Genomic DNA, 23,871 nt, shown 5'->3' with positions numbered 1-23,871 from the left:
TAGAAAGTCATCAGACACGCTTAGCAGAGGGAAAGGAGTTGAGGGTCTTTATTGTGTCCCTGTGGGGAAACCTGGGCTTACCTCTATATGCAGAGACAGCAGGAGGTAAAAAACCCAAACCAACGCATGACCTTTCACAAATTGTAGTAATGGTTATCGTCGTCTTTCCCATTTACCCTAGATCAGCGCAGGGCAGGCCAGTTTTGCCAAAGGATACACGTGTTGGAGCAGCGCTGTAAGGCAGGGACTGAGCTGGCAGGGCTTCAAGAAAAGGCAGTCATGGTCACACACTACCCTGGCAGGTTTGCCTGCCCTGGGGCTCTAAATGCACAGTGCTCATGGCGGTCAGTTCTGTTTTCCTGGTGGACTTCTCTCAAGGCTATCAATCCAAAAGGCTGGTTCAGTATTTTCACACGTCTCCTCCAACACATCTCTCCCCCACACACAGCCCTGCACCCCTTTCTCTCCAGCAGGACTTCTCCCTCACTTTCACCAGAGACCTCATGAAGCTGCGAGCCATAGAGCACCCTGCTGATAGCTTGAAAGAAACGAAGAGCGGAGCAGCAGCTCAGTGCCTGCTACCTGGGCATCTAATCACAACACAAGCTTGCCAGACACACAGCTATGGGGAGTTTGTGGGGGGATAGCGTTACCCCTGCTGTGCAGCAAGAGCAGAAGGCTAGGCTTTGCAAGAGTAAACCCACAGCATCCAAACCTGATGACAGAGAGAGATACACACAGCCGCTGGAGCAGGAACAGTGTCAAAACCCCGGGTCTGAAGCATCAGCTTGACTTGTGGCAGGGTCAGGAGCAGCGACTCACTGCCTCCTCTCCCTGCGCTTCCACCCAGCAGCAAACAAGAGTGGACAAGTCAGGTGCCACATTACAATCTGTACTGGATTTCTATATATAACATCAGTGAGATGTCACTGCACCAGTGATTTGTTTTCAGGTCTTTACTAGCTGCCTGTAAGGCACCTGGGAAAGGAGGTGGAAGCAGGGGGTGGGGAAGAGGTTATTTTTGGAAGCAGGATAATCTTGCTCCTCCTAGAGCTGCAAGGAAAGGAAGAAAGAGTCAGTGTTTATTTCAGTTTCGAAGCTGCAACGTGTACTGGCCATGAGTTTGGCGGCCGATCCAACTGGCAGAGAGCGACGGACTCATTGTCCTGACTATGGCCAGTCTGCCCTGTTCACGCCAGGCACAGAAGAGGCCAAGCTACTGAAGCTGCCATGGTGAGCCCTGTCCAGCTGTGGCACTCCTTTCCTAAAAGTGAGGGAGATACACTTTGAAACACACCACTGACCTTCCCAAAGGTGTTTGTAGAGCCATCCTACAAGAACCCTCCTGCCAGAAGCAGGCTTCAAATCGCTGCCAAGAGCAGGGTTTACTGAACCCCCAAGAACAGGGCACTAAACTGCCTCGGCTCCTTCTCCTCCTGCAGTGACAAAGCCAAGAATAAAACCTTAACACTCCCACCAGCAAAATCCCATGCGCCAACCTGGGTCGCAAGTGCAGTTGCAGAGCGCAGCAAAAGGAAATGCTTCCATGTTGGGCTTTCCCATTTTTCCTTCACCTCCCAAGACCTCTGTTTGTATTACAAAAGGATGCTGGTTACCTCCCACCCCTGCAAGGCTTCAGAAGAAATAAAAACTAACTTAAATAGAGCACTAAGAAAGGACAGTCCTCCAGATCCAAGCCAAGAGGATGAATGGCATTGACAGAGCCTAGACACTCATGTTGCCTAGGTAAACAACTGTCCTTCATGGTAAAACAAGCAAACAAAGGTGGCTGGGCTTACAACTCCTAGATACCCATTTGGTGCTGATTTTCTGCTCAATTTAAGGCAGCAGTTCAATAAAGCCTTCTGCTTTTTTTTTGTTGTTGTTGTTTGGCTTTGTTAAATGAAAACATGTCTGCATCCCAGCTCATTATCACACACTCAGAAAACAACCGTTCACTGTAATTCTGTCTCTAACCATTAGCTATAACATCCCTGATCCCAATTCTTTTTCACCCCCAATGTTAACTCCTCCTTAGCAGATGAAAGCTCTAGGTCTCAGTGCAAAGCCAAATGAAGTGATTGGGAAGCCCTCCATGGCAGGCACACATTGTTCAGGGATAGGCCCAAAGACAGTGGGACGACTAGTTTGATCAGCTATGGATCCATGCATATGAGCTACAAGCACTGCCTTGTCAATAAAAATTCCAAGACCAATTCTTAAATGTGAATCTGTTTACACTTCAATCCTGAAATTTCTCCTTCTCCCCTGCTTAGTCAACAGAGCATCAAGTGGAAAGACAAGACAGGCGCATTAATACAGAGGAACAAATAACCTCGCAGAGAGAAAAGAGAGATCTCTCTTTTGTGGTGCTTTTGAGACATGTAGATGAACACTGCTTTTCCAGGACTGCAAAAGCATCAAGTATACATGGCCTCCAATGCAGCAGGACTCCTAAAGTGGGATTGCTCAAGGGACACAGATGGCACGTTCTCCCTATCATGTGGGATTTCCATAGGAATCATTGCAGGCTAAGATGCAACTATACTGGTCACTGAGGACACCACTGCCCTGAGGCCAAGGCTCTCAGGGTTTGCCATCTCCATCACATGGACCAACAACCCCTAGAAAAAGCCCAAGCTCTCTGGGAGCTCTGCAACATTGGAAAGCTGGCCTTCTGCTGCTTCCCACACCACAGCCAAAGAAGCCTCTAATCGCCGGGGAAGAGGTCTTTAACCCATGCACAGTCCCAAGTATTATATGCAGAACCGTAGCAAATTGCTTGCTGTTTGGAGTGAGATCTGATATTCTGCCATGTCTCCATTAAGTGCCCTCTCTCAGATAATATTCAGACATGAAGCCAACTCCTTCTAATCACGAGGGGCAGACGGAAAAGAGGGAAGATCTACCCACCTTCCTCTAGCATCAGTGAGCCTGATTCCTCCACTTCTATCCATGCAAATAGTCCTACTGCAACTGGAAAGTCATGAAATCTGGCACTGCAGAACAGAGGGTATTTGAGGAGAGAAAGGAGAAATTAACAGGATTTTTGCAGGAGAGAAATAATTTAAAGCCTTGGGACCAGGATTCTATTGCAAAATGCTCATTCAAATCCTAAAGCAGCGTGCAAAGCACACAGACACCAGGGAGAAGGCACCCGTACTTTCCCTATGAGCCATGGAGCCCTGCAAGGCCTCCTCCGTCCTCCCCCACCCCACATATGCCCTGGCAGTCTGCATTAGCCAAACTGGATAGAGGGGATTGGACTTGTTTACAGACACACCGCTAGCTGCTTAAAGGGGCTCTAAATCCGTGTTTGATGTGCAAACCGTCAGCTTTGCTACTGCGCCTTTGTCAAGCAGCCCTGGCTCTGCTCATCCTTGTGTGTGTGTCTCTCTCTCAATTAAGATTAAAAGCGCCTTGTGCCATCATCCGCTCTCAAGGTAAGCCCCTCTGTAGTGCCAGTGCTGTACCCCGTCTGCTGCCTCGCCTTTATCTGATCCATTTGGAAACGACTTTTATATTCTCATTAGGCTCATCGCCTGCCCTCCCCTCCCACATGCATGCACCCCCTGAGGCATTTGAGCATACTTGCTCTACCTTTGCAGATGTTGTTAAGCCTCTTACTGAATCTCACCAACGCAGGCTGCCTCTATGTTCCTAAGGAAGTACAGAGCCCATTATACGCACTTTTCCTTTCTTCCTCCATTTGGCATATTATGCCCCCATCGTGACTGCAATTTAATTAGCACCAAGGAAAGCATTCTCCAGCATCTCCCACTGCGGAACACCACCAGAAGAGAAGGACGCAGCAGAAAATCAAGTCCGCAGTGTCAAGAGAGAAGACACCATTCACGTTTCCTAGGTAAACTGGCCTGGGAGCTCTGGGCATCACCAGAGCTTATTTTTCCAGGTAGGCTCTACGTATGTTCCCCTCAACTGCAGTCCTGCAGACTGTCAGCACTTAGGTGAAGCAGCTCACCTCTCTTCTCTGCAAAGGGAGTATCTCTCTGGCCAAGAGCCAACGTTACCACTCAACAGCTGGATCAGCTAGCCCCAGGTTTAAAAAAAATAAAAAATAAAAAAAATAAAGGTCCAACACTGGCCAGAGAAGTAGGAGCGGATTAAACGTAGCAGCTGGATATTAGCCCAGCGTAGACATAACCTAGACTTCAAAAGAGGCGCTAGATATCATTTTGATCAACGATGAGCAACAGAGATGGCAGAGAAGCAAGCGCCCTTCCTTTTCACTATATTCATTGATCCTCCACAAGAATTTACTGCTCTTTCAGTCTGTGTTGGAAACAATGAACACTTGCACACTTGGAAATTTGCACTACCATTTGGTGAACAGACATCTATCCAGGGACTACGGAAACCAGTGCTCTCTATTTTGCAAGCACAAGCACCTCCACTCCCAGTCACAGAGAGGCAGAGAAAGCAGAAGTTTACTATTCTTAAAATGCGTGAGGACATGATACTGTCAACAGTCAACCCAGATGAGAAGGAAGGAAGAATAGTGCGAGAAAGGGTGCAGATGGGTAAAATCCTAAACCAGTGAGATAGATTTCCTCGGCCAATTAAGAATTCAGAGTTACAAACAGGGCAGCTCTTCCCGAAACCCAGGACCCCCGGGACCTAAGGAAATCCAAGTGCCTCAGCGGTAATTGTAATAAATCTGTGGTGCCACAGAGCAGGCCTAACACACGCAAGTTTGCTCCATGATTAAGAGATCTCTGTAATACCTTAAGGTCCCCAGTGGACCCAGAGCAGCGAGATACAGCTAACATGCATCAAACACATAAGAATATCTCAATCATTACCACAGCTGACGGTGGCTCCGAAGCCAATCGATAGGGCAATTAGATTTTATCAGTACACGCCTCTCGGCCACCTACTTCTGCTCTTGTCGCAAAAGCCTCAGTTACCCCTGCCCATTCTGGGTTTCCAGATGTCTTACTGAGAAGCACCGGCTGGAGCAGATTTTTGCTTTTTTTGTAGATTTTTGCCATTGGTATTCTTTATTTCCTTTAAAGGTCCAGTATCAGGGGACACTTCAAACACGAGTTAAGCTGTCAGCTATTTTTATCTAGACGTCTTGCTTCAGTACACACACTAGCAGGGGGGGAACACCACCCCCACCCCCAAATCTCTCATATGCTGAATCTCTAGAAGTAGGCTATAATCCACATCTATTCCATATTGTCACAGTGGACCAGCAACACAGAGGTCTAGTAGAGAAGTTAGGGAGGACAAAGCAGGAAACTGAGCTCTCTTGTTCAGTCATCATTCGCTTTATGATCTCAGGCAAATTTGCCTTTTTGTGTTTCAGCTGACTCATGCACCTCTACAACGTACTCGAAAACTGGTGGAAGGCATTATGCATTTTGTCCAACATTTCTGATGAAACTTTACTTGCTGGCAACATACCTACCTCCCTTTCCCCTTTATCACTGTAGGCTAGCAATAACAGTCTTTCCATTTTTTATGATAAGCGTATTTTCAAAGCACTGTAGCTCTCAGATTTGCTAGCCCCATTTTCTGTAGATGCTCAGCTTACCAACATGTCACAATGACTACACTGGTCTTAATCACACCTAAGTGACACAACAGATAGCATAGCCATTTGGTTTTGCTGACTCCAGACTCTTCCTAGCTCTTTGGGCCTCACAAGATCCAAAATACAGTGACTTTTTTTGTCCCAGCTATCCCAAGCCCTAAGACTGCACCTCCTCTAGGCCTACTGTTCCAAATGGCTAGCACCCACCACCGTGGGTTATTACACCCACTGAGGTGGGTTATTAAATCCTTTCCCAGTCAGGGCCAAACCCTACCCGAGGCTTTCGGGACCCGGTTATTTTCTAAGTCTTTCAGCTTCTGCTCTCCCAAACTAAGCTCTTCAGTATCTCTGTTCCCAAATATAACCATCACCATTGACATAAAGTGACCTGTTTTCACTTAAAAATCATCCATAACCCTTCCAAGGATATTAATATCAGTGCTGCTCTTCCAACGAAAGACCGTGTATGTTCCAGCAATACATCAGTCTCTTCAGCCCCTTGTGACCTGAACATCAGTCCAGCTCTAACTTGAACCCTGACTCTAGTCTCACCTATCTCCCAGAACTCATAAAAGCCCCAGAACTAACTATACACCATTATTTTCCATTAGTTTCTACATTTCAAAGGCCACTGAAGATCCAGTAATACTTCTAATTTTCCAGTCCATGCTGTTTGAAACTATAGCACTGCCTCTAATCCTGGTTTTAACTATAAATCAAGGAACTCCCTCACAGAATTAATCATAAACCAACCAACCCTGCCAACTTCAACCCTCTTCTTAACCCCCTGGGCCCTGCAATAAGCAAATCTCTTCCATTTGTGCTACCCTTGTTCTCAATCTTCTGCTTAGCCTCAGCCACAGCCAAGAAGCCACATATATTTCTGAATCCTGTTTTAGCAGTATGCGCTCACCCCTCACCCTGCACATGTAGAATTTGCAGTTTGAGCTGCAGAGCAGCCTCCAGAGTGTTCAGCCTCTACTGGCTGGGACTGTATGCCTAACTTCAAACCATAAATGCTAAAGCAGCAACAGAAAACATTTTAGCAGCAGATTCCAACTTACTTTGAGAGCACCGCAGCTTACAGTCATGAGCGATGCGGGAGTTTTTAAACATATCAGCATTAACATAATTTATTCAGCACTGTCCATCTCCAAATGCCTTTCTGAGTGTGAGATTCTCATAACCCAAATACACAGTATTGCTCTCAAAGGCATACAACGCAAACAGCAGACAACTGGGGACACATTTCTTTTTCCCTTATTGTTCTAAGTGGTTTAAACAACCTTTCAGACTAACCCAACACTAACTCTCTTAAAATTATATATGTAGCAATTAGTTATACCATACTTCCCTCCCACCCCTGCCAGTAAAAACAAACAGAACCAAGACATAAACCCAATAATCGGCATCAGCTACAAATCCCAGCACATTTTGTTTCTGTTCCCTTGACTTGCACGTCCCTGAGGTGGTGACATAGGTACCAGTTCAGCACATGCTCTAAAGTCAGAGATTGCAGGTTCTGCATAGACTTTGGCAAATGAGTCTTCCCTTAATCAAACAAACATGTAGAGTGAGCTGGCTCCAGACAGCGGGGGGAAAAATCAGAGTTAAATTGTCCCTGTGGAGATGTGACAATGGCCCCTCTCCTTTAGTTACCTAATCTCCCCACCATCCCCCCACGTACTCTTTTGCTGGTCAACTCGTTAGACACATCAAATCTATCATGTCCCGAAAAGCTCTGTCACTTGCTTGGTGACCTCGGGTGTGAATGAGCCACCTCCTTTTTCATTGCTTAGACTTTCACTGAGGTCCTAGCCAAGCACTGCTGTCCTCACTGCTACAACATGTGTGCAGTGCCTACAATTTATATTTCTTAGTGTTTCTTACAGTTAAGAAGCTAACCAGAGAACCTCAAACATAAATTCTAACAAATAAGAATGAGGACTTCTACATCCAATCTTTTCTACTGCTTAACGCTGATGGGAATGAAAAGCAGCCTTTACATTTCTGGAATGCTATGGATCTCAAAGAATTTCAGCAACACTGACCAAGCCCAGCAGTTTCTCTGTAAAGCAAACAACATTCAAACCCATTTTAACATACAGGGTCAGCTGAGACATATAGACTCAAGCAAGGTCACACAGAAAAACACCTCTCTGGCCAGTTTGGCTCTTCGAGCTGTGTAGGAAAAGGGGCTGCGGAGATCAGTTAATGAAGAGAATACGGAGATTCAGCTGTGAAAGCAAAGACTGGGAGCTGCCCAAGGCTGCTTCACAGACGTACCACAGATCCCCCAGTTCAGCACAACACATATATGGGACTGAACACTCTACTGCAAAAGTAGTCACACCAGTACAAATTTCACTGCAGGCAGGAGGAACCTTTCTGGAAAGGGGTCAAGCCTCATGCAAAAGGCAGACCAGGTCCCTGTCATGTTACTGAATATTCTCCAAAGACATTCCCAAAGCGTATCAGATGTGATGTTCCCTTCAGATCCAGGGTTAAGTTACATAGTCAACAGAATGACTTACAAGAAAATACAAACAAAGCCACAAACACACAGATTTTCAGGAAAGGCCTACATTAACATACACAGAGAGATCCAATTCTGATTTGGAAGGACAGGGATCGCTCAGTATAAAAACCAGCATAACTCCCAGTTTTTCCTCAACTTTTATTTATAATCAAAAGTAAATTGTAGATTCTGCCAACAACAAGCAGATCTCTAGGCTATTACCAGTGCCTCGCTTGCCGACTGATGCATATCTACCACCAAAGCATCCTTGCCCATAGCTCCCTTACTGACATCCAGGGAGGCATGGTGCGGGATCCACGAGGAGCATTTCTGGTTTCACTATGTTAAGTTGAAACCAGGTGAACTTCCCCCCAAAACCCAGATTGTACTACAAAACCAAACAATCATGCTCACAAAGGAGTTGGCAGGCGCAGAGGCAGCACGGGGAACCTCTGATTAATGAAATTACAAATCAAACCATGCTCTCTGCAAGGCCTTTCTGCTTCACTTGACAGTAACCCTGGGGACATTTCACTTCTTTGCTAGCGCAAGCTCCTTTGCCAGTAGTTTAACACAGACTGCTGGATTTGAGAATAACACAGGGCTGAGATCTCAAAAGGACTTTAACATCTCCATGAAATCTTTTCCATGTTAATCTTTAGCCAGAATATTAAAAGCCTTCATATAGCTCACTCCAAAGCGTAACACAAACAGCCACAGAAAGAACAGCTGCTGAAAAAAGGAACAAATGAGGGAGTGAAAGAGAGAGGAGGGAAGTCAACAAACCCAAACCAGCAGGACCTGCTGCAGCCACTTACCTGCTGCTCCTAAGCCAACGTCAATGCTGTTTCTCTTGAATTCACAGCGGCTCTGGGTCTCTGGCATAACGAGCTGACGGCTCTGATGCAGGTTGGAGATGATAGTGGAAAGGTCGTTATCACGGCTGCAACAGAGCAGAAAAGCACCAAGTTAAGGAAATCCTATTTGCCACCACATAATTGATTTTTGTGTGTATGAGTGTATGTGTGTGCGCACGCAAGATTCTTTTGTTTGCCCCTGACATAGCTGTATTTCAAGAAAGGTTCTCCCCCTCCTACCTATCAGGTTCCTAGGTAACCTCCTCTAGTTTTGGGGAGTGGAGACTAAGTGCAAAGCACTTCCCAAACAGCACTCTCATTTCCCATAAAGGACTCTGCAGCTGCCAGCGCTCCTGATTTCAGTTTTGCCAGATATAACTTGCGTGGGCCAGAACTTACATCTCAGATGGAAAAACTGAAAGTGTAGGAATTGGCAGATCTATTCCAGAATTAATAGGAAACTTGAACTGAAATAACTGATAGTTTTCTATCAGTTGCCACCCTTCTATTCTTAAAAAAAGTAAGTTTTTCCATTCCATCATTGTTGGAACACAAGACTACTTTATTTACTTGAATAGTAGTTTTTCTTTTTAGAGAGAAACCCACCACAAACCCGGACACTGGCATTACTCAGAGCGGAGGGTACAGATTTATTTACAAAACTAATTTTCAACTCTTCACTCTAGCAGATCCTGAAACAATGCTCTCTTCCTTCTGGGAAAAGAGAATGCATTAGAGCAGTTCAGCATTATTTTGCCTGTTATCCTTGCACCGGATTGCTGCTAAATAGGCTAGTTTAGTCTTTTTCTTCTCCCCTCCTTCTACGGAGAGGGAGAACGCAAAAAGACGTTCACTGTAGCAGACACTGCGGTTCAGCTGGCAAGTGCTTTTGCTTGCAAACCGCTATCCACTTGCAAAATATTTCTGAATAAATGATACGCAAACACTGAAGAGGAAGAACAAGCTAAAAAGTATACATGATACTAAATGGAAATGCTGGAACGTCTCCCTTTTGTTTGTTTGCAGTATATGTTAAATCCCTCATCCTTCTAGCACAAGGTGCTTGCCCCAGGCTAAATGTGGCTATTTTTCTTCCTCCCCTCTTTCTAAATGGAAGATGACAGCCAGAAGAACCAGAGACACTTACAAAAAATTATACATATTAGAAATATTGCCCTCCCTCCCGCATCCACAGCTCCCTCCCAACCTCTACTCACATGACAAGTGCACCCACTCTGTGCTGCTGTGACACACAGCACATGACCACCAACTCACTGGTGCAGAGGAGAGTGTCCTCACCTGGGACCAGCAGGACAACACGGAGGGTGCATTATCTGCAGAATTACCTAGCAAGGATCTTCCTTTAAATATCCCCCTCTTATCCCCCCTTACCTCCTCCCCACCTGCTGCACCCCCACCTACAGGCTATCAGCACCAGCAACAGGAGCAGATCTGCTCAAATGCTCCAGAGAGCCCATCCCTAGTGCAGAAGCAGGGGCTAATCCGTCGTCTAGCTCTCTGCTAATCAGATAAGTTTATGACAGAAAGTCTTTAGACAGAGGTACTTTCAGCGGGTGTCTGGCTCCAGATTTTCACAAGATGTAGCAGACAAAAACAGACTCTCATTTCAGCAGCCGCTGTCATGTTCCCTGCTGCTCCCCCCGCGCGCTCCCCCCATCCCCAATCTCGGCAATGAGATGGGATGCTCGGATCTCAAAGCCTTTGAGCGCCCATTGCATCTTCCTCCGCTAAACCAGTTCAGATTCCTCCTTATGCAAGCAGAAGGCTAATTACTTAAGCAAGCCCACAGGTGAGTGGGAAGCCCATTTCTCCTGTGCCAAGCAGTTTTGGGTCTTATCCTCTTTTAGCTGCCACCTTTAAGATGCATTATGCAAATATTTTGGTGTCTTAAGTCATTTATGGGATTAATGTGAAGTGATTATCAGTTCTTTTTAATCATGCCAATCAATAACTGGATGTCAGGGACAGAGGACAAATGCAGATAAACGCTGCCATCAGCACAATGCTCAGGAAAGGGCGGAGGAGATGAGCCAGAAGTGCAGAGGGAGAAAGGCAGGGAGTAGGAAGAGAAAAATGGGATAATTACATCTTTGCATTTGCAGAGTGTCTTGCATCCCAATCGAGCCCCAAGCACCTCTGATATGTAAACACGTTAAGAGAGCCACGAGAAGGAATTGTTTTATCCACCACTAAAATGCAACTGCCTCTCCTTCTGGAAAAGAGCACAGCAACTCCTTAACATGACTTGATTCTCCAAAACACAGAGTGCAGAACACTGCAATATAGCCACCGAAAACTAAAACCAGGAGATCTACATGAAAGGAAACATTACCACACTAGAAGGGATTTTTTTTTTTCTTCCCCAACAATCTTGTGTTTTTAGGAGATTTTCCGTGGCCTTAAAATTAAAATCATCATGGTACGCAATGGTGCGTTAGCAAGTCATAACTCCACACGTGAGCAGATACCACAGGGCTGATAGGTACACTCTACAGGCTTTGAATTCAACTCAGTCTACTCACACAATTAGGCAGGATCCCAAGAAAACATGACTTTGCTAGAATACCTTTGCAGAAGGCAAACTGAACACAGAGGTGACACTGGGAGGAAAGGGAAGAAAGACTGGAGATAAGGCAAACAGGCTGAGACAGCTTTTAACAGATCAAACTGTCCCCAAGAGTTGTTCCTTTTGTCTTAGAGCATGGGAGGTTTGAAGCAGAGACTGCCTTTCTGTTCTGGCTTGTTCTACGCCTGGCACAACGGGAGGTAGCTTATAGCTGGGGCTCAGTGTTAGTACGAGAAAAGAGAGTGAATGGTAACCAGAGCTTCTTACGAAAAACTGAGATATCTTTCTGTGTAGGTGAAGACATTAAGCATTTTTTTTTTTAAATACTGTAGGCCAAGCTGGTCCCAGCAAACACAGCTCCACACTCCAGTAATTATGTGGACTTTCTAGTAAGGGATGTACTTGTGTAAGGCTCTGCTTAGACCACAGAGGACTTTCTACCACCATGTTGGATCAACAGAATAAAACACCAGCTTTAGCTCTGCAGCTGACAACTCTGCCAAATTCACCTCACTCGTGACCGCATGAGATGCTAAACAAACCTAATTTTTTACGAGAGACCCTCCTGAACCTCCACGGAGCAAAGTCCCACTAACTGCTTTCATCCCGATGTCATTTTAACAAAGGTAGTGAAAGTTCAACTTTTAAGCAAGTCTCAGTTCTTCAGGTACTCCACCAGTCTACTCGGTGCTTTAGCCAGGAAGGAGGGCTCTGCCCAGCTACCAGCCATTTTCAGAAATTACCTGCTTTTGCACACTCACTACTTTGGACTGCGCACTGCAACTGCGCTCCCAACCCTGAAATCACGTTGTCTCCTGGTGGTTGGCCCAGCAGGAGGACAAAAGACAGCGGAATACCCCAGGCTTTGGGAGATCTGCTTGGTCCATATACCGAGGAGTTGCAAAACATGAGTTACAACTCCAGCCCGGCCAAACTCCTTCGCAACTCAGTCCTGCCCAGGCCCTAGCCCCCAGCCCTAAGGGGAACACCAGCCCTACAACACAAAGCAGGCAAACATCTACCTCAACCCTGCGTCGTCCATTTGCCATAAAAATCCTAGCACGTTTCTCCACAGAAAACAGCTATCCAAAAAACTCAACAAACCACTTACCTCCTTCCAAAGGCAAACGGTGCACTGCACAACGTTCTCCCCTCAGCAGAGCGGCCCAGTTGCCCAGCAAATGCCGGCAGCTCTGCGGAATGGGGAGCACCTGTGTTGGGTTCATGCCCACACCTGTGCCGGGTTAGTGCCCACACCTGTGCCGGGCAGTCCCGGCACTGCCAGGCGGCAATGCTGGCCCTCCGCCCTGTGTTTCAATTCCCTTATGACTAACCGGTCCCCGATTCCTCAGTCTCATCCCTCATTCCTCGCTCCTGTCGGCTCCGGACTTTTGTGCCCACGTTCTGTACAAAAAGGCCCGGCCCAGCACCCACCAAAGCCCATCTCGCAGACACGGCTGGGCGGCCGGCTCTCGATGCACGGAGCCGAGCAGTGCAAAGGGCGACCTGAACAAGTGGCACAGCGCAGAAACGACCCCCTCTCTCAGCCCAGGTTACAGGGTATTCTCTGTGTGTTCAACTTGCTCGCAATACAGGACAGTGTTTTCAAAAGACAGCAAGTCTCTTGGGGAAAAGGCTATTTGTTCCTCCGGGTTTACACAGCACCTAACTTGCTCACGGTGATCCTGTCATATACAGAACAGGCAACAAATTCACGGGCTCAGGGCTCCAGCAGGCAGAGCCAATGCAGGATTAAAGATCCCTCCCTTGGAGGGAATACAACTGGGAAAAGAATATCCAGCTTGCAGGACCTCAGGTCAAGATCCAGAACACGCACTTTGGGGATACCAACATACATGTAGTAACACGTAAAACTCGGCTGCTTGGTCTGGCACAGGGACTAATGCAGCTGAAGGCAGGGACGGAGGCTCACTGGGAGGGAAACCGAAATGGCTGTGACGGCATTCCCTCTGCAAAATTCCTCATCAGCAAAAGCACAGTTCTTGCCTGACCTCGGTGGGAAGGAGCCCACGCTAAGGGGACGGTCCTTCCCATGGAGAGGATTCCCCCATCTGTGTGCTGAAGCCAATAATTCCACCCAGGTGCTCACTTGCAGCCCCAGCAGGGCAGAGTCACACTCCGCTTTTCCTTTGTCTTGTCTCCGAGCCGCTGCTGGGTGCCTGTTAATGCAGGCGCTCCCCCATACATGCACTGACACATGCACGCACAATCAGATTAAAGGTCTGATCCCTTTCAGTAGCATAATATTATATTTTAAAAACCGGATTAGAGAAGGGGGCTTGAGCAAGATACAGATCTCCTGAAAGGTCAAGGAGGAGACAAATAGCCTTCTGTAGGCCTGCAGGTTGCCATGGCAACATCCAGTTTGCATGGGGTTTGGTAATTAATGGTTTGGGGACCCGCAGTAATACAGGTATGTTTCCAAGCAGCAGGGGAACATGTTCTGAGGCATGACTGTCTGGGCGCTTCCATCTCAGAGCAGCAAGTTTTGCTCTTGCAGTAAAACGAAGGGTAGAAAGCTGAGTACTTACTGTCAGGGATTCCAGAGGGCACGTGGCCGGTTGGCCACATCCAGATTTGCTTTCAGACTGGGAATTGACTCAGTGTTAACTGACAGTCTCATAAGACCTTTCTTCTGATACCTGGCTCAGGATGATCGAAGCTCCGATCACAAGATGTGTTTTTCTGGTATTTCTGCTATTTTGGCGGGCAAAGTTTTACGAAAGAACTTACAGCGCTACAAGAGTTTTGAGTCCAAACTTTAAATCCAATACACATTTAACCTCCGACCAGAACGCTAAAATTTGCCCTGTCCTCTATCTGAACAGCGAATCTAAACATGTCTAGTAAAGATAAATTCCTGTTGTTGCTTTCAATTACAGCTGATGTGCTGTTGCTCGTTGCTGTTGATGGATTCATTTGAATCCATCGTCCTGTTTTTGCGACATCATACTTAGCAGCTGTGGAGAGGAATAAAATGTTAAAAAAAGATGAGACTGTATGAGACGGCAAAGAAGCGTGTGATGACTGCTGACAAAGAAGTGAGATCCCATCTTCACAAAGATGTTCCTCCTACTAAGAAATAAAGGAAAGGTAGCAGCTACCTAACAGCGCTGTAGACGTCCCTCAAGGCCAACTCTGCAGCTTTGAGAAGAGCTGCAAGTGGCACAGACCTTGTAATGAACCTGGCCTCAAAAGGAACACGCTTTAACAAGGAGTAAAGCCGGCAGTGGTGATGTGTAAGTGCCTGTTTATTACTGTGCTCCACGTAGCATCAGAGAAGTAACCATCCCACCAAACATGCCATATATCTATCCTGCCTCTTCCTTGCCCATTTATCCACCGAAAAGAATGTCCTAGGCTTTCACAAGCTGCTTTCCATCCAACAGAATTCCCATTCTGCCACTAGGCTCTGTCTTGCTGCCAAAAGCAACAGTCGGAGAAGTGGCTGGATTTTATTATGGCTTGGGCAATTTTCAAATCCTAATGAAGAGAGGGCACAGGAGCAACAGATCCATTTACCAGGAATGCAGGAAAGCTGTGATAAGGGTTGTGCCTGAGCCACAGGCAACCGAGCAGCTCACTAGTGCACCACAACTCAGGCCACGCATGCTGCAAGCAGCAACCACAAAGCTTTAAAGGCCATGTCCAAATGGCTCCTTTACCTGGATGTAATATGAAATGCAAGCTGCTCTCTAACAAAATGGCCACCTGACCTTGCAGGGTATTTCTGAAAACACTGTACACTTGACCTGTTACACTGGCAACACAAGAAAACTGCAGGGGAGCACAGCATAGGAGGCATATGCTGCAGGTTCCACGTTCGGTCTGGGAAACAACAAAAAAAGTCTTTCTCATCCTAAAACCTCATACCCAAACCCAATGAACATTGGTGCAGGACTCTGGGAGTATAGTCAGGACAACACGGATAACTGTGCAGCTCAGATGCATATCAGAGCTGAGTCTTAAATTCCCTGTCACATCCCAATGCTCTGATATAAGGAGCCTGCTCTGCAAAGCAGCAATGAGACATACTAATAACTAATGGCTGCAAAAATTACCACTGGAGGAAAAAAAAACGTTGCTAATGTTCTCTACGAATGCTTTGATTGCTGCACTGTCTATGTTTAATGGAACTAACTGGTCCTCTGTCTCCCCCAAAGCTGGCTGTTCTGATGAGACTTTCTGTAATGGCACTATAATGGTCCACCAGTGGTCATTTGATAGCTGCGTTGCTTACAGGAAAAGGCACTCAAGGGGAGAGACAGCCACATCAACAACTGGTGGAAACGTCACCCAGACAGAAGGTGTCTGTTTGGGACAAGATGCCACAGTAATCCATTGACTCATCTGTGGAGTCCGCGGAGAAGCGCCTGCAGGACAACAGCTAAACCAGCAGTACTATCATCTCTGGCACACATTGCATGAGCAACGTCATCTAGTCTAGCTAATGAGCTACAACCTGTGCTCAAGGAAGGAGAAGTCCATCATAGGGACTGCCACTGAACCGTCAGATTTGCTAACTGCGGCCATCCCTGGGGACGTATAAAGGAATTAGGAGCAAGCCCTTTTAGGGAGGCTGTGGTAACCAGACATGCAGCCATCCTGTATGACTGACTTCTGGGAACAATAATCTTTTTTTGAGCAACATCTGCACCATAACCCTCCGACTGGCAGTGTTTGAAGCCAGCAGCTATTTCTCCAAGACCCCTTCTGGTCCTGTCCTGTCCGCTGGTCCTCCTGCTGACCAGCATTTGGACCCTCACTCCAGTCACCTCTCCTCAATCTCAAATGCCCCAGCAAACTAGTCCCTTACATCTGCTGAAAGCCATCTTCCCAGCCTGGTTCTGGAGCCAGTGACTTACAGAGAGGAGTAGACAATGGGGCAGACACCTCAGTCTCTTGGCCCCTTCGGCTTTTGGCCCCTTGAGTGAGGGTAAGCAGAGAGGTGCTGACAAATGCCTGGGCTGCCCAGCCCCTGGAGGGCACCTGAATGGAGACACACCACCCTCGAGATCCTGGGGAGGTGGCAGCTTCCAGTGATTGTTAACCCAAGCCGGATTCAGACTGGGAGCAATGCCTTTTAAATGTGTTTCATTTACAGACATTAGCAGCAACTGCATCTTTAACAAGGAGAAGGATGAGGAGACTAATGGATGGAGACAATTAACCAAAATATAAATCAGTGTCAGAGTCTCTGCATCTAGCAGAGGCAGCCAGGCGCCCGCAGGGTCTGGTGATTTTCGCAACACGCTGCTCAAAGTGACTGCAAAGAGTGATTGCAAAGAGGGGGAGGGAGAGCGGGTGGAGAAAATTTGGTCAAAATTTAAATAATTTTCAGTAGCGGCTGCCTCCCTGTTGGCTGCAGACCTCTCCAAAATAAGGAGGCAATAGTAACAGTAACCTCAGCACAAATGCCATGCCCCATCCTCCTCACAGGGTGAGCCAGAATGAGCCCTCTGCGCCTCTTAGAGATTGTCCATCCTGCTGGCAGACAGGGTTTGCTCTGCCCTTGCTCTGAGCTGCAAGATCACATACGGTAACCTTTCAGTGCTCGGTATCAGGCATAAAAAAGTGCAGGTCACTCTGCAGAGGAGGTATTTCACCTGCAGCGCAGTACCACTCTGCAGTACCCAAAGAAGGCTGCTCCAGTGGTTAGGATATTTAGCACAAGTTAAAAAACTCAAGCTGTCATTTTTCTGCTCCAGTTTCCTGCCCAGACTTTGCTGGCATGTCAGTTAACCACTTTGTGCTGCTGTTCTCCACACACATGGGGATGCACAGGGGCACTGTGTGAGTGGGAGGCATTAGACACCAAGAGGCAATCTGGTACTTCAGCAATAAGAGTTCCAGATATATCTGAGATAAAAAAGAGGGAGTGATATTCTCAGTAGACACAAAATTGCATAGATCTAGAAACTGCAAGACAGTTAACTGAGGAAATGGTGAATGAATTCAGCACCGGACCAGGCTGGGAAAGTCTTTTCCTAATACTTGATCAAATCAAAGGCAAACTGGGAAAACCCGGTCAAAAATGCATGACTGTCTTTGAAGGGATGCAAAGTAGGAGATGGATGCCAGGTTTGGAAGAGAAGAGAGACTCAGAAAAGTAGCATGGGAGGAAATAAAACCGAAAAATATTTCTTTTTAAATATGTTTCACTGGCTCTCCATCCCCTTAACGATCACACAGTAAGTGCAGGGATTATATTAAATTTTACTGATCAATACAGTTGCCATAAAACTGTCCCGACCCTCTGCCCCTCCCTACAATAAAGAAAAAAAAAAATCCAATATGCAAAAGGAGGAATGTCAGGGCTTGCAGGGGAAAAGACGCAAGGACATTGATTAAGCCAGGGGAAGTGGAAATTGGTGCAGGTGTGCGCCCACGCGTCCTCCACACAAACCCTCCTATGTCACTCTGAGGAACACACGTGGGGTTTCTTCTTCCTCCTTATTCTCAGCCTGACTGGACGCAAGTCCAGTTCAAGAGTGTATTTCAATGGTACCCCTGGCTCAGGTAACAGATTCGCAGACTCTCCTTACTCTGCAGTGACTTTCTTCTACATACCATATGCACCCACTCTAGCCAGGCCAAGTCCCTTGCCTGACCAGGTTGAAACGCCAGCAATGACAGAGGCTTTGCGGCTCCAAGGAGATGACAATATTGCCAGAACCTGCAGAAACCCAAGGGATTTTTTTTTTTCTTCTCTGCTGACCTCCTCTCCCCTCTCCTCACCATCTCCCCAAAAGACAAGTTTGTGGTGTAAGGATCAGACCAGTGTCACAGCCAGACTGTTGTCAGAGTCATTTAGCAACAAGCAGACAGTGTGAGTGTGTCGCTCAGGGCTACCCAAACTGGAGCATACGCCCAGGGACAGGACAAGCATGTAAATCAGTCAGTGACTGTATGAAGGGAATAATGAGCTTTTTATGGAAGCCATTAAAAGGAAAACCCAGATTGGTCTATAAATACTGTTGCATCATTATAGCTCTGAGAAACAACCTTATGTAACAGCACAACTATGTAATGTCAGGACTGGTGTAAAATAGCCACTCAAAGGCTCTCATATTTTTTAGTTAGCTTTTTTTAAAACCCAAAACAAAATTAATAACCAATTTCCAAAGAAAAATATGCACTCCAGCCCAGCCCTTGAAAAAAAATCCACCTTCTGTCTCCCTGCTATGCACAGGTAAATCTGGGGCTCGTTAAAAGGACCTAGAAAGACAGACATGACCTGGGGATTGCTGGTCATTGTGCTGCCCAAAGAGAAATACCTGACCGCAGCTCCCACATAAAATGCCACCAATCTCACTACTTTTCCCTTAACCTGCACTGTCCAGCCTCTGTGGGCCATTTAATCACAGATTCATTGATTTTAAGCCCCAGAAGGGACAGTTATATCTACCTCGTCTGACCTCCTGCACAGAACCTGTCAGAAAATCACCCTATCGTACTCCCAGCTAATAGTGGCAGCTCAGAGTGAAAAAAATGTGTGACCTGTGTCTCTGCCCACCAGGAAGCAAGCAGAGACCCTCCATCTCAGAACCCCGACCACACTGATTCGAGTGCTCTGGGGGTAAAATAATCTGTTTATTCCCAAGAGGTGATGAATCCTCTCAGCTTCTTCCTTACTAGTATGTAAACCTTCCTACGCAGATGGAAAGAAGCACGTTTCACAAGATGACCACTCTGACTCCCTGCCACACACGCAGCACCAAATCACTGCAGGATTAACCATCTTCCAGTCTGGCAGAGCTGAGAGTCGTCTTGGGATAAGAAATTCTGCAAAAATAACTTTCTCCTCAGCATGTCTTGGTTTGCCCTGGCATGGCCTTTGAGTACCAGAGGCCCTTGAGCAGACAGGCAAGGTCGCTGCCTCTGACACTCCCAGGCAGTAAAACTAGGGTCACTGAGTCAGCAGAAACAGGGAAGGGATGCGGATCAGGGAAAGCTCGCAGCTCAGACCTATCAAGGGCTCTTCCCCTCCTCCCTCGCTCCTGCTTATCACCTTGCACACAGCTCAAAACATCCACCACCATCTCCCTAATCACACAGCACACAGCCAATACCTTTCCTCTCAGGTCGACAGTGGACAGAACAGCCAGAGCAGGATAAGACCTAAAGCTGGGCACAGGAGGATTTGGGTCAAGGATTTGAAGGCTCTGATCAGGTGACTAATAAAGAAGTGGATGGGGACGGGGAGGGGGGTGTAAGGGGGAGCAGCAGAGTTTGTTTCACTGTTAAACAATAGGCAGCATGACCCGCTGACAGGCTGTGTCACTTTTCCATCAGAGATAGGCAGATAAGCCCCAGGCAAAGAAGCTGGATGCAAGCCAGCATATGTATGTGCATCTCTGAGGAGCGGAGGGGCTGCCTCCTTCCTCCAGACCTCTCTGTGCCTTACTGCCTCTTCTCATCCCACTTCTCGCACTCCAGGACCTCTCTGGCCTAAGCTGGGAAGCCTCAGCTCCTCTGACCTGCCACTTCATGAATTGCAATGTGGCAAACTGCTGGGAGGCAAGCTACCTTGTGATGCATTTTCTGGCTCCCTCTCCTTATTTCCCGAGCTCATCTCCAACTTGTCTATTTGCTGCAAAAACCCAGACCCCGCATCTACCTGGCGAACGACGTTTGTAGCCAGCAACGTGTTCAGCAGCACTTTCACATGCTCAACCAAGTGCAAACTGGCCCTGTTATTCAGGAATCCAGCTTGGGGCCTGCTGAAGCTAATGGAAAGCCTCCCACCTACCTCCACTGCCACAGGAGGAAGCTGTACCCCATGAGAATTTTGCAATCTAGACAGAAGACAAGCATGATTTTCAGCAGGCAAAGCTCAGGGCACAGCTGCCTCTCATTCCCTGGCCTTCTTGGTTATATTTTTATTGCTCAGTCTTTAGGTTGCCTTTTAAAACTTCATCGTTGATTAAAAAAAAAAACTCTCAGTCGCTCTCTCTCCTTCTTAGATATCAGTCCTGATAGACCTTGACAGACAACAATTTACCAGCACCCCACTTCTGCCTCTGGGTATTTCCACCTTCTAATAAGATGTCACCCATCAGACACAGGCAAAAAGGGAATGAAAGGGGAAAGGCGAGGGAAGGGAAAATAAGAAAGAGGGAAGGGTAAACAAGTTTTACCAACTGGGGGGAGCTGAGAGGCCTGAAAATCCCAACCCCAACCATGGGCAATACAGCCCTAATCCTCCCTACAGACTTATCTTGAAAAAATCATCCTGCAATGTCCCAAGCAAAATGCTCATAAAATTTCATTAATGCTCATGACAGTTCATAAAAATGATCAGTAGAGCTGGCAACTCCAAAATTAGGTGGAAATAAGTATAAAGATGTTTTTATTGTAATCCTGCTTTGTCATTCGGTTCTCTGCAAGCACATAAATAAAAATAAGATGGAACTATACCACATTGATGCTGGACTGGAGATGGGGAAGAGATAGAGCACTGAGATGAAGTGCAAACCCAGTCTATCATTATTGGCACCTTATTCTGATAGTTGCTTTTGACATGCGCCCATCCACTAAGGTACCACAAAAGCATTTGGCAACGGGCATGCCCATGCTAGACATTTTAGCCTCAGATTTCCCCTCCTGCCTGCAGTAATGCAGACAGGGCTTCTGAGTTTGAAAAACTATCAGACGGGCCTAACGCATCTTGAATCCTGCATTTCCACCACAGTTGTAATCTTGGAGCCAAAAAGCTTACTGTGCAGCAGGATAACGGAGCACGGTGACTTCTGAGAAAAGGAGAAGGGCACAAAGCATTAGAAATAATGAGAGCCTGAATCCAAACAAGGTAGGGAAAACCCTAAACACAGTCAGTCACTTTACTACTCCTGAATCACCAGCAGGATACACCAGCCTTCCAGATGAGACACCTCACCCAGAGTTGTACAAAGTATAGGCATTACAAAAGCATGGTGTAAGCACTGTGCAAGACCTTCATCATTGGCAAGGTGCAGCTCCTGGGAAGCACCATCCCCCTACGATGCTTGCATTGCTGTTCATTGCAGTCTGCTGCTCTTTCTGCCAGCCTTACTGCCCCCGGCTCTCTTCTGAGGCAGGAAACATGAGGATCTTGTGCTATTTTTCTCTCATAAGGACACGGAACCCAGTACTCCAAGCTGGCAAGAAGCCTGAAGGTTAGTTACAGACTTGAAGGTTAGTTACAGACTCTTTTTTCCCGCCTGCCATTTTTTCTTAGTGCAGATATGCATCCAAGTACGCACATGACTGGTCCCTTGAAAACATCTTTGACTTCTACCTTCTACGCACACGCTTGGTGGGCAGCAACCCAACACAAATTTACCAGAGTTCAGAAGGATTTTCCATAATGGTCCATCTTCACTGGCTCATCTGCCACAACCACTACAAGTGTCTGTACTTTTTTCCTCTGAACATCCATCAAGCCCATGCTATTGATCACTCCCTCCCCGAGCACAGGCTGCAGCTCACCTTGGCCACTAATAAAAAAAATTTCACTAAGAGAATAATGAAGGCAACCATGGCAAGCAGAAATGCCATTGGAGGGCGGGGTGTCACATACTTGTCACACTCCCTTATTGTGAGTCAGGTGCGTTTCATGAATACCTAAAACTGCCTCCATTCTGCTCTTCCCCTGCCTCCTCGCTATACAGACCTTGTGAATCAACCTCCAGGACTCCCTGCTTCACGGATTCCTGCAGCTCACATTGGATCCCTCCTTCATCCTAGAGCTTCAGCGTCTCTTTGTTTTCCTTTCCATCGTTTCCCAGGAGCTTAGCGTGTGCTCATGCAGATTTATAAACCCTTCTTTAAGTTCCCCATTTTCTCATTAACACCAACTTAATCATCCCTGCTTACCCCGAATTTCCCCAAGTTCCTAGGTCTCCCATGCTGGATCTCCAAACTGGTCCCTTAAAAAATACTTCTCAAACTCTGTTACTTGTCAGAATCCAAGTCACACCCAGCCTCACGCTCTAAGCCAAGCAGCTGCTCCTGATGCATGCATGCAAGTGCAGGGAAGGGCCAAACAATTCCTCTGCCTGCAGCACCAGGCAGCCTGGAGGTCCTGATTTTTCTCCTGACAGGTTTTCTGGCACGTCTGACTTGCACCAAAATCAATGGGCCTGTCCGGCTGACATGTAGAGCGTTCCCTGAAGTCTTGGACTTGTCTAGATGCTGCGTTCCAATGTTCCTCAGTAACAGACAAATAGAAATGTTTTGCTCAGCCAATAAAAAGAATGTGTCGCTGACACGCAGCTGGTGTGCCTAATGGATATAAGGTCTTTCTGAATATCCCAAATTCTCCTCATTTTCTCAATTCATTAAGCTGCCTGCTTTGAACTGATGAAATATTAAAATACTCAGATGAGCGATTTTAAATGGGTGATATGGTATAAGTTTAGACAATGAACAGTGGGAACTGATGATCTACAGGAATCACTCACATATCCAACTTACATTTGAATCCTTTCAATTTCACAGTAGGGTGTGAAGAGGGAGGTCAGAAAACCTTCTATTCCAGAAACATGCCCTTGAAATTTTGATCCAACATACAATCTAAAAGCAGAAGGATATGATTCGCTTTTCGATTGCTGTATGCAGCTGAAATATATCAAGAATGCTTCCCCAAAGCTGTAACCAAGCTTATGTATGTCTCAACAATATACCAAGGTCTTAAGATGCCTTCACATGCTCGGTTTATCCAGAATCCTTTCAGTTGCCCTAGAAAAGTTCCATTATACCCCCCCACCCATCATAGATAAACTGGAGATGACAACACACTGGGGATAAATATGAAGAACATTACTCTTGTATAAACATTCTCTCTCTCTTGTAGATAGATCTAACAGCTTTTCTCATCTACCTTATTTGAAATATAATTGTATTCTTCTATCTTTAAAACGAAAGCTAAAACTAGTTTATCAGCTACCTACTCACCTTTACCATTCCTCTGAATCTCTGCTAGTACATAAATAGTCTCCTTTCCCTAACCCGTCCCTATAGCCAAATGAAGCTTCCTGGGAATGAATACAAGAGCAAAAAGTACTGCTAATGAAATAACCATAAAATAATTATTTCAGATTAAATAATAGTTTTCAGCAAACCAATAGGTACTAATTTTCTCCTCCCTGTTCATCCGTTCTTCCCTACGAGTATGTTCGTTCCAGAATCTGCACAAACAAGGCCACAGATAAGGCCCTGTCTGGCCTTATCCCTACAGGAAAGGGAGAAGCAAAAGCTACTCAGGTAACCCTGCTCTACATGACTCCATGAAAATCCCAAGTCTAATTCACCCACTCACATGGGCCTTGGGGAACATCCTGCCAGC

At 46.5% G+C, this 23,871-nt stretch overlaps 1 protein-coding gene across 1 annotated transcript in view; it reads right to left on the bottom strand.

Moving 5' to 3' along the window:
- SAMD11 (sterile alpha motif domain containing 11) overlaps positions 1–23,871 on the bottom strand; it is a 120,935-nt gene that overhangs the window by 46,228 nt on the left and 50,836 nt on the right. Inside the window, exon 4 of the mRNA XM_010577533.1 lies at positions 8,897–9,021. Within this exon, the coding sequence (XP_010575835.1) occupies positions 8,897–9,021 (125 nt within the window). The remainder of the gene's footprint in view (positions 1–8,896; positions 9,022–23,871) is intronic.

Source organism: Haliaeetus leucocephalus, unplaced genomic scaffold (assembly GCF_000737465.1).
Source record: "Haliaeetus leucocephalus isolate CR32 unplaced genomic scaffold, Haliaeetus_leucocephalus-4.0 Scaffold556, whole genome shotgun sequence".
Taxonomy (NCBI): Eukaryota; Metazoa; Chordata; class Aves; order Accipitriformes; family Accipitridae; genus Haliaeetus; species Haliaeetus leucocephalus.
This window is presented reverse-complemented; position numbering and strand designations above follow the sequence as displayed.